General features: G+C 42.2%; 1 protein-coding gene across 3 annotated transcripts in view; it reads left to right on the top strand.

The window, feature by feature from the left end:
• The first annotated feature begins 1 nt into the window (after position 1).
• Positions 2–11720, top strand: part of DROSHA (drosha ribonuclease III) — a 1047543-nt gene continuing 1035824 nt past the window's right edge. The window contains exons 1-6 of one of the 3 annotated variants that reach the window (XM_049823743.1): positions 2–45; positions 1357–1529; positions 2636–3493; positions 6745–6837; positions 7710–7941; positions 8841–8982. In XM_049823743.1, the coding sequence (XP_049679700.1) occupies positions 2643–3493; positions 6745–6837; positions 7710–7941; positions 8841–8982 (1318 nt within the window). In that variant the 5' untranslated portion in view covers positions 2–45; positions 1357–1529; positions 2636–2642. Of the gene's footprint in view, positions 46–218; positions 1530–2635; positions 3494–6744; positions 6838–7709; positions 7942–8840; positions 8983–11720 lie in introns of those variants that run through there. The other 2 variants (XM_049823744.1, XM_049823745.1) reach the window with 2 other exon arrangements.

The raw sequence follows: 11720 nt of genomic DNA, 5'->3' as shown, positions 1-11720 counted from the left end.
CCGGCGCGCTGCGGGCCGGGCCGGCCTCGGCGGCGGGGCGCCAAGGTGGGCTCGGCGGGCCCGGCCGCTCTCGCCTGGGCTTGGGGGGGGGGCGGGGGGAGGAAGCCGCGGGGCGGGCGGGGGTTTCCCTTGGGGCGCTCCGCTCCGCGCGTGGTGCCGCGGCTCTCCGCGGAGGAGCCGGGGGCCGGGGCGGGCGGCGGTGCTGTGGCGGGGGGCCCGCGGCCCAGGAGAGCTCTCCGTGTGGGGAGCGGGGAGGCGGCCGGGAGAGCCTGCCCGGGCGGGCGCCGGTCTCCCCTCAGTTGTGCGCCGACCCTTCGGTGGCCGTTGGCAGGCGGCGGCGGGATGAGGCCGGGTCTCGGTGCCCTGTTGCTCTCTGCCGCGCGTCCGCGGGGAGAGGAGTTTTCCCGGCGTCTTTTCAAGGAACCTCTGTTACTTCTGTGTGACGGCTTCCACCCGCGCAATAAATCTCCTGTCCTAGGCGACGGGAAGAGGAGAGTTTGTCCCTTCCAGTGTTTTTGAACTTACTTAAATTTAAATGCGAACTTGAACGTGACCGAAGTTTGCAGCAGAGGGAGCTTTAAAGTAATTTGGATGTTGAAAATAATTTCATCTATCTCTTTCTGTCTTTTTGCGGCAGTGATTCTGTGCGTTCTGAAGCGATGAAATTAAGGTGGTAGAACCAGAGCAGTTCTCTGGAGTTGGGGAGGACTTAGAGCTAGCTCTATTTGAGAGAGCCGATAAGCAAGACCTTTTGTTCGAATGCTATGACATGTTAAAAAGAAATGGCTTTAAGGCAAGGCGCTGTGATACAGTGGCCTTTGCTTTAAGTTGTTTAAGGTAGTAAGAGTTTAGCTCGGCCCATTTAAATAAAACGTGTATGTAAATACCAGCAAAGTATAAAACAGTTTTCTAGTACAAGCCTGAGCTATGTAAGATCATGACTGGAGAACTAAAGCAAAATTGGTTCAGCATCTAATGGATTAGAGTTAATAATGACAAAAGGTTGCGCTGTTGCCGGACAAAATAATGCAAATGGGCTTTTTCCCCTCTCACCCTGCCCTGTTGTTTCTTTTTGAGAGCTCTTACAAGGTTGGAGGGTACTGGTCGGGCACAGGCTGACTGGAAGGAGCAAGTGGCTTTGCCATCATGGCCGCTACCTCCCAGAAACGCAGGATTCTCACTTTGGCCTTTGGTTGCTCTGGAGAGGGAATGAATGCCACCGCCACCACCACCAGTTCCAGTGGCTTTCACTAAGGCCTGTGTGTATAAAGAGAGACTTAGGGTGCTCATGGTTCCTCCTCTCATGTCAGTTCTTTCCCCCTTCATTTCTTTTCCTTTCTCCCTCTGGTTCACCAGAAGCTGTCTGCTGTCTCTCAGCAAGCTACATCTTCTGCAGCACTGGCACCAGAATGCAGCTGAAAACAGTGCTTTGAGCAGTCCAGGTTGGCCATGTTGCATGGTAGCAGGTGAGAGAACATTCTGTGCCTGTACTTCAGCATTAGCAAAGCCTTAGTAAAAGGCAGTAAAAGGTAGGCTTTGTTTTCTTTATCTGGTGATCTTTACAATTACGTTTGTGTCTTTCCTTTCTTTCTCTCTCCCCCTTATGGAAAACAGGATTTCACTTCTGCGACTGCTTAACTAATTATTTTTTCCTCTCCCTCCATTCCAGCCAAGACAACATGAATGTTTTATTTATTTTAAATGTTTTTTTTTCCTTTTTTCCAGTTCTTGAAACGTAACACTGCAATTAAAGAATGAATTTTAACTTAATGAAGCACAGTGGTTTTCATTTATAAAATTAATACAATGTATTAAATTACATGCATAGTTTTGAGCAAGACTTAAGCCTACTTGAAGCAGTGGCAATTGCTGGAAAGGTAACAGGGCCAGGCAAGCAGGCAGCAGAGGGATGTTTTGGGTACCACTTATTTCGATGAAATTGGAGTAATGGCAGAATCTAAATAATTTTTTTTTTCTGTAACCTGTAAGATTCTCATTCCACAAATCTGTACCTACCTAACTTAAAATACTTTGAAGTGTTCAGTCCTTTACTAAATTGGGGTCTCAATTGTGAATGTAAATTGCTACCATCTCATTTAAAATTTGCATGATTTGTTGGACCAGGTAACTTGCAATGAAGTGTTAGTAAAGTCATTCTGCCTGAAGTTTAGAATCATGTTCTAGAAAGTCCTTGTTGGGGGACTTTAGATCACAATTGCAGTTGTTAAAGTGAGTGGTTTCTTTGGTATGGGGTATCTGAAGGCTTTATATCAAAGGGTCTAGTGAGTACTAGTAGTGGTGCTTGTATCCTTGGCCAGTCATCATATCAATCATTTGTTGAAATTAACTTTGCCCTAAGTCAGAGAGCGTGGTCCAATTTGGATTCTGGATTAAAGGCAGTAGAGTGCTTTCGTGGATTAGAAGCTTAAAGAAATAAAAGGGGCATAAATGACCTGCACTAGAGGTCCAAGGAACACAAAGATCCCAGTGAAAGTCAGTGGACATCGTTCACTGCTTCTGTTAAAGGAAACTGCAGAAACTGTAATTTCAGTACTTTGGGAGTGGTTGCTGCAAATGCATTAAGGACATCCTACAAAAATTGTGTGACACTGGACTTTTATTTTCCTCATTAAAGGTGAACCATGTCTTTCCATTCCGGGCGAGGATGTCCCCGTGCTCAGGGGGGACCAGGAGCAAGAACTTCAACACAGACCTACCGCCCTCAGAACCTACGGCAGCTTCACCCACAACAGCCTTCTGTACAATACCAATATGACCAGCAAACTGCCCCTCCAACAACTTATTCAAACCCTCCAACCACTGGTTACATGCCTCCCAGGCCAGACTTTGTGCCCTATCCTCCTCCAGTACCCCCTTCCACACAAAATCCCATCAGCCAGTGTCCCATGAGGCCACCGTTTCCAAACCACCAGATGAGGCAGAGCTTCCCGGTGCCTCCATGCTTCCCTCCCGCTCCTCCGCCAGTGCCAAATCCTAGCAACACTCCTGTGCCAGGAACTCCTGCTGGGCAAAGCACCTTTCCTTACATGATGCCTCCTCCCACGGTACCGCACCCTCCCCCGCCACCAGTCATACCACAGCAAGTCAACTACCAGCCTGTGTACTCTGCAGGGTATTCACAGCAATCGTTTCCACCACCAAACTTCAACAGCTATCAGCACAACTCTGGCTCCTTTCCGAGCAGCACTACCAACAGCAGTGGTGGCAGCAGCCATTTTCGGCACACGAGTCAGTACCAGGGAGAGAAGTCGCAAAGTGATCGACGATCTCCAGACAGGAGCAAGCACTATGACGAACACCGACATCGTGAACATGGTCACATCCACGGTGACAGGCATCGGTCCGCTAACCATGGGGATCGTCGGGATCGAGGCCGGAGTCCAGATAGGAGGAGACAGGAAAGCAGTCGGCACCGGACAGATTATGACAGAGGAAGGATATCGCCTCACCACAGAAGTTACGAGCGTAACAGGTAACTTGTTCTGCCTGCAGAGGGAGAGCTGTCATCATTGTCCCATAGTATTTGTTTGCATCAATGTTCTTCCCTCGCTCTAGCTCGGGAGGTAGCCAGTACTCAGGTCTGATGGAGAGAGCTACTGTTTTGACACCTTTCAGGTACACTGCTTCTCCCGCACCTTTGTGAGCTGGCGGACTTGTTGCCCTTGTCCCTTTAGATAGCTGGAAGCAAAGAAGCTCTCGTTTGAAAACTGAGTGGATTGCTGAGCAGTGTTTATTCTCATACGTATTTACCATAGAAACTTACGCAGATGTGGCATGAAAGTAGAGTTGGCACAACTTTGTGCAAAAGACTGTGTTCAAAGTTGAGCCTTACAAATGGTTAAATCCCAGCACTTCAAATTTCAAGATTGAGGTAGCAGAGTTAGGGTTCCAGGTGTTAACTTGAATTTGGTCTTTCTTTGAGTGAGCCCTGTATTTGTAGAGAAACAGCACTTGGCGGTATTTATAGCCTGATAGGTGCACATATCTAATCCCTGCAGTGAGGTGGTTTAGTGAAAAGCATGTTGTACGGTGTTCTTCATCCTGCTCTATCCTCATCGGAGACCAGCACAGGTATGTGCAGACTTCACAGCACCTCCCTGTGGGTGCATGGACCTGCCTCTCTGATTCTGTTCAGGGTGAAGACCTCAGCAAGCCAGCCTGTGATCTCAAGAGAGGACTGAGGTGAAAATTAGCATACACCAGTTAAAAGAAATAGGCAAGTTGTAGGCTATGTTGACATCTTAGGATTCAGATGGATGAGTGTGGACTGCTTATTTTGGGATGTGTCATGAAGTTTCTGTCCCTCTGCTTCATAGAAAAACAGCTTGCAAATTATGAGCTGACCTGATGCAGTTTGCGTGGTGTTTTAGAGCAAACCATCATCAGTTAAATCTTTCAGATGTCTTAGATTTGCTCTCTTCATGGCTCTTTTTGTGTCTAATGATCTAGGTCACAACACTCAAAGAGAGATACTGGAAAGTTAAGTATTTAAATATTTATCAGGGCACCTGGATCACATGCTGTAATTTTAGAAGCTCTGAGCTTTCTCATGTCACATGTGAACGTGAATTTACGCATAGTGCCTGTGGAAATGAAGCCACTTTGATTTAGATATGCAGAGATTTAATTGCAGAACTGTAGATAGATGTATTCAAGACAAAACCAAAAGAAAACCAGACCAAAAAAACAACCCAAACCTCACATTCAGTAAGTTTGCTTTGCTTTCCAAAAGAGGATTTTCCTAAAACTGAATGCAGCTGGCGTTAAGGCACTGGCCTTTTCTTGTATGATGAGCTTGTGGAATTTTCTGCCATTTGTAAGTGACTCAAATATTTACCACATAATTTCACAACTTGTTGCTTAGAATTTAAAGTTCAGTTTTAAGTTTTGAAAATGCATGTTTTCAGCAGCTTTCCCAAACTTTTGTGGAGTACTGCTTGAGGCCAGCGGCTTCCAGGTCTACTTGACAATGTATCTGCTTATTTTAATGAGAACTCTTTGCCGGTCTTGGTGTGTTTTTTTGCACAACATCCGTCTCTCAAGCAAATCAGGTGGCATAGAATATGCTCTCTCTGAAGATTGAAATCCGTGCTTGAAAAGGCACACACACAGAAGGATGAATGGGTGTGGGGAAGAACAATAGATAATTTATATGAACTTTGTGCTTTGTAAATTTGCATTCTATTTCATGTTATGCATATGGAAATATAATATATATGTTCATAAATAATCTTGACTCATTCTGTTAGCCCACCAAACCGAGGCACATGTTTATAATTCCTTGTGTATCAGCGGACTCATTTACTAGAAGATTTGACAGATACACAAATGATTGTGGACTAACAAGTTGTCAGGTGTTAGCAGAGTAGGAAAACTGCTTGTGTAATCTTTGCTTGCCTCATGTACACAGTAATTTCATAGAATCATTTAGGTTGGAAAAGACTTCTAAGATCATTGAGTCCAACTGTTAACCTAACACTGCCAACTCCACCACTAAACCATGTCCCTAAGCACCACGTCTACATGTCTTTTAAATACCTCCAGGGATGGCGACTCAAACGCTTCCCTGGGCAGCCTGTTCCAGTCAGTGCCTGACAACCCTTTGGTGAAGAAATTTTTCCTAGTATCCAATCTAAACCTCCTCTGGTACAACTTGAGGCTGTTTCCTTTTGTCCTGCTGCTTGTTACTTGGGAGAAGAGACTGACACCCTTGCTATAACCTCCTTTCAGGTAGTTGTAGAGAGTGACAAGGTCTCCCCTCAGCCTCCTTTTTTGCAGAGTAAACAGCCCCAGTTCCCTCAGCCACTCCTCATAAGACTTGTGCTCTAGACCCTTTACCTGCTTTGCTGCCCTTCTCTGGACACGCTCCAGCACTTCAATGTCTGTGTTGTAGTGAGGGCTCCAAAACTGAACACAGGATTCGAGTTGTGGCCTCACCGGTGCTGAGTATGAGGGGACAATCACTTCCCTAGTCCTGCTGGCCACACTATTTCTGATACAAGCCATGATGCTGTTGGCCTTCTTGGCCACCTGGGCACACTGCTGGCTCATATTCAGCTGGCTGCTGACCATTCCCTCCAGGTCTTTTTCTGCTCAGCAGCTTTCCAGCCACTCTTCCCCAAGCCTTCAGTTAATTGAAAGCTCTTCTGCCCCAGAAGTATGTCTGGGTGGTCAAGTTCTATATGTGTATATGCAAGTTGAGTCTTGTAGATGAGATTCATAGTTTCAGCATGATGCAGCATTTCTGTGTCTGTCAGTTTTTTTGTGTGTGCTTGAGGTGGCTGTCAGGAAGAGAGGGCTTGCCTGAAACACTTGAATGGTTGCAGTGCTTACAAAACTATTGTGCATGGAATAGGTTTTCTTTCCCTTTCTTGAGGCATTAAGAATGGTTAAAGATACAATAATCTTACCCTTTGCCATTCTTAACAGAAGAGGAAGAATAGCAACAAGTACTGTGGTAAATTTACAGAAGTTACCTCTGTATGGTATGAATTAACCGTCATAATGAGATAGATGGCCTTATGACAAAGGCGGAGGAGATAGGTGACTGTCTCTTACAAATTTCTTGAAGGTCAGCATTAAGAATATCTGTTTTTTTAGCAGTCAGCATGTGTGTGTGTCATTTAGCATAACATGATTTCAGCCTGCTTCTGTGCTCCTTTCATGTGTGGAATGTATGAAATGCCAGATTTCTCATTTAACTTAAGTTTTGAACTCTCCAAGGGAGCGGGAGAGGGAGAGGCATAGGCACCGTGACAGCAGAAGATCACCATCACCAGACAGATCCTACAAAAAAGATTACAAGAGAGCAGGAAGGTAAGGAAGGTTACATTCGGTCTTTTGTGTATTTGAGGCTCTGTGCATCCACACCTGAGTTTTTGTGTATGTATATGTGCACATGTGCCTGGTTTGAAACTGAGAAGAGAGTGTCTTAAATTTATAACCATCTGTTTATATGTGCAAATGTCAGTTATGTCAAGACCTTGGAGAGTTAGAAACAGGATTCATCTCTGGAGAGAGGGCTTCACTGCTGTGTCCTAAAGACTCCTTTCCTTATGAATCCTGTGTAGCTGAAATCAGTGCAACATTATTGGCTTTGTAGGCAGAGGAGATAAAAAAATAGTTTTCCTACATTCAGCTTTTGAAAGCATTACTCTTGCAACACATAAGGAATATCACAGGTTGTGTTGTTCAAAGGAGTGCCAGAGTTAGAGTAACACAAGCAGTGTGGCTTCTGTATAATCTTTCTAATAAAACCCTAATTCTTTTCTCATGCAAGTAGTTTGTGGGCTATGTATTAAAACTTCTTTATATTTTAACTTTTAGTTGTGAGTGATGTGACTTTCAGTTTTTAGTGATGAGTTTTCAACTTTGGAACAAAATTAAAAGAAAGTCAGTTAGAATTCAAGTAGGAATTTTAATCTAAAATAACAGGTATTTTTCATTCTAATTCTTGAATAAGGTTTAAAATACAAAAGCACTTTCAATTTTAAGTCATTTTTTATAGTAGGTCAAAACTACAAAGTACTCTTTATGGTGCAAGTTAAAAGCAGGAAGAGGCAGTTGGATTTTGCTGTATTTGTTTGATAGAATGATGTACTGATCTGAAGCAAACTATTTGTTTATTATAAAACTGTCACTGTTAAAATAATAAAGAGCTTTGCTTTTGTTTGGTTTGTCCCACTAAGCCGGTCTCCAAGCAGAGAGAGAAAGAGACCCAGATGGGAGGAAGACAGAGAAAGGTGGTCTGAGAACCAGAGCTCCAGCAAAGAGAAAAATTATACTGCTATCAAAGACAAAGAATCAGAGGAGAATGCATCTGAAAAAAATGAAGAGGAAGATGAAGAATTGCTTAAGCCAGTCTGGGTTCGCTGTACCCATTCTGAAAGCTATTATTCCAATGACCCTATGGATCAAGTGGTATGTTTGTCAGAGAACTCTAAAATTACTCTACACAGTCCTTTATTGATCACTTGATTAATATGAACCTTTCAGCAGGTTCATGTTTTGTGTCGTTTAATCCTTCTCTCCTCCCAACCATCTCAGTCTTTTAACCTTGTTAAGGGCTGTATTTGTTGGTATTCTTCTCTATTTTCATCAGTTTCTTCTGTCTGCATTCAGATTAGTGGTACATGGAAGAGGGGTACTTTTTTTTGTCTCCAGGAGGGAGGGGTGATTTTTTTTTTTCTCCCATTATACCTGTGTTTGAGCAATGATGCCTGAAGCACCATATATTCACACAACCTTGGAGACATTTTGTACAGAAGCAGGAAGTCAGGATTCTTTGTACTTGACAATAACACTTGCTGGTTGAGTAGTGATGGGGGGGGAGGTTTCTATGTTTTTGTGGGCTTTTTGTGTTTGTGGCTGGTTGTGGGGTTTTTGTGAGAATGACATGGAGAGTGAATTCATGGTGATTCAAAGCAGGCAACAAAATGAGCTGGGTTTTGTGTTTCTTGTGTGTGATAAAATTCTTTTTAATTGTAAAATACTTTCACAGGTCTCCTGTTTCTTCTAAACCTGTTAAAAATCAATGCTGAGCTCTACTAAATACGCTTAGCCATATCTCTGCTTTGTTAGGCCAAAGGTTTGATGATAATGCACTAGCAAATGAAGTAATTTCTCTGCTAATTCACCTGGTGGAGCAATGTATTGATACACTAAAGCCTTAACAAGTATTTCCATGTTTCATTGAACTACAGAGATCTGCCTTTTCCCCCTCTTGCTTTCATCATGAAACAGTGGTACATGTTGTGTTCTCGTGTTATTTCAACACTGTCTTTTTTTGATTGTTGTTGTTCTGTTTTTTTCATTAACAGGGGGACTCTACTGTGGTAGGAACAAGCAAGCTCCGAGATTTGTATGAAAAGTTTGACGAGGAGTTAGGAAAGCGACAGGCAAAGGCAAAAGCAGCCAGGCCACCGTGGGAGCCACCAAAGACCAAGCTGGATGAAGATTTAGGTAGGCAGAAATGATAACAAAGGTCTGAAATGGAATAATCTGTAGTTAACCTGCTTTTGGCAGTTGTGTGTATTTAATAATGTTGTTAGGTTAATCTCTATTTTTTAAATCCTTCCTTTGCATTGCATATCTAAGGGAGTTTTACTGTTGCTTTTGACTGAAGTAGAGCTAGATACTTTACCCAGAAAGCCTAAGGGAAAATGGAGAGTATCCAGCACTGCATTATGCTAAAGTCTCTTCCATGGCATGAAAGCACCCTGAGCATGATCAGATAGGCCAAAGCATGGTGCACAAGAGGCTTTGAGGAGCTCCTGGTCTTCTATTTCTAAAAAGAAAGGAAAGGTAGTGGTGATAAACTCGTATGGCTGCTTGTTATGGCACTGAGTTCATCTTTCTTCTGGATTGTATTTTGGTTGTGCAAATCTGCTTGGTATGATCTTATGCAGAAGTATCAGTTTTCAAAACGTAGTTTATCTGCATTGTCATGCACCACCTGTATGGATCTTCTTGCAGTGAAGTCTGTTAACTTTATCGGTTATTGGGGAAATACTGGTTGAATTAGCAGGGCATACTTTTTGACAGCAATTTGTCTACTTGGGAGTCAGTGAAAGCTATTTTTTTATTTTGTTTTGTGAGAACTGTTAGCTGTTCCTTTTATACTTCCAGCATTTCAGTGTTTCACAGTGTATTTTTCAGTCAGTTGCATTGGTTCAAAAAAGTCTTAGGCATATCACGTTAATTTAGATACTCTGTTGGGCTTTCCCTTTAACTGATGCTTCATGTTTGCCCATTGAGCTGCTTCAGACTCTCATATCTGAGGTTAGTAACTTTAAAAATCACATATCAAAAATTCTAAAGTTGAAATACGGGTATATAATGATATGGTCAGTTACAAGCTGGCAGTATAAAAGGATACAATAAAGGTGAAAGAAAAAAACTGATTAAATAAAATGGGAATTCACTATTGTAAAGGAAATGCCTTTCTTACCATTTTTTGAACAGTGGATTTGCACATATTTAAATTCAGTCAAGAATCGCTAGCAAAGTTAACTGTAGGGTTTTTCAGGAGGTATATTTTCATGTGGATGAAGCAAGGACAAAACTGCTACATTCAGCATACCTGTGTAAAGCTTCACTTCCTCAGATCTCTGCAGAAAGAGTTCCTTTGCTGCTCCAGGCTAAAATATGAGAGGGCCAAGAGCAACTTACCTGTGTTTCTTTATCCACTCTTTCTGGAAGACCTGAAGGCTCTGTGTCTGCACTGGTCCCCTGGGCTGACTTGGTGTCTGTGCCAGCTTCTTCTACAGTCATGCTTCTATAAACAGTTTGTCTTATTTTGTACTCAACTAAATGCTCTGTTCTGCCTTGTGTTAGCAGTAGTTGTGTGTTGTAGTGAGATAGCAATACACTGCAAGAGCACTTGTAGATCATGAAAGGCTGATTTCAATATGTGAAATCCAAAAGTTCTGCATTGGTCTTTCAGAACTCCAGCTTACTTTCACAGGTCCCACACTCATTTTGCACCTAAAATTAGACTTATACAACTGATTAATGTTTATCAGAGAACTTTTAAAACTCGAGTGTTTGCGAATATTTGTAGGAATATACATGTATGTACATTTAGAGAAAACTTGGATTTCAACTGAGCACATATGACCTATGTAAACTACATGTCCCAAGCATGTATTTTAATAACACCTTAGGCTGAATTATGGACTGTATAAAAATACATCTTGATTATTCTTTTTTTAAAAAGAAACATTTTACTAGGAATATTTTCTCTCTCCTTTTTCTTTTAACTAAGGAGAGTCTGGTATTCAATAAATACACATTTTAAACCATAGTTGCACAGTATTTCAAAGCACTGGCAGTGTAGTAATATGTTTTCTCTTAAGTCAAAACTTAGAAATGGAAGAAATGTTGCATCCCTCTTTCCAAGAATAATAAACCTTACTTGCATCATGGTATGTGTCTTGGCTATGAGGGTACTTATTTAAGTTGGAGCTGGAGAGATTTATGGAAATGAGTGACATTACGTGCATAAGAAAGGGAGTCGCTTCTAAGTACCACAGGAGGTTAGAGATATGTAAGGAGGAAAACTCACAGAACAGGGCTTCCAAAAAACTTACAATGGGATTCTCAGCTAGTAGTAGTTCCAGGTTTTCTTCTTGTCTGTGGTTTCTAACATGTGATAATGGATTTATTAGAAATAATTGATTTTGAAAAATGAGTCTAACAGTACATGTTCTGTAATAATTCTACACATGTGCTGTTTCAAAACTCTTAAATAGATAATGTTCTGCTACAGACAGGAATATTTTTAGGTAAAAGGAAACTAGACATAAGCACTTTGCTCATAGCAAGCAGAATTAACTTTTAAACAGCAAGACATTCTGTTTAGCTCATGCTTGTGACCTTATGTATATTCTTTCTCTTTTCTCTCTCGTGTTTTTTTCCCTTCCCTGCTCTCCCCCCTTCCTTTTTTCCTTTACAGTAATACTTGTGTTGGTTATAGCTCTATAATCTTTATTGTCGAGTAACTGAAATTGTTCTTCCACAACTGATCAGCGGTGCTCCTGGACAGCCAACAGCCATCTCTCATGCATGCAAACAGATGCAGTTGTTATAGGCATTTAATATCCATAGCATTTGCTGTCATTTTTAATTAAAAACGCAGTTGCTGTTCCTCTTTTTGTTAGTGTGAATGTCATGCACAGCTTTAACTTCTGGTATGCCAC

This window comes from Accipiter gentilis, chromosome 20 (genome assembly GCF_929443795.1).
Source record: "Accipiter gentilis chromosome 20, bAccGen1.1, whole genome shotgun sequence".
In the NCBI taxonomy this organism is placed as follows: Eukaryota; Metazoa; Chordata; class Aves; order Accipitriformes; family Accipitridae; genus Astur; species Astur gentilis.
Note: the sequence above shows the minus strand (reverse complement) of the source record. Positions and strands in the feature narration are given on the sequence as shown.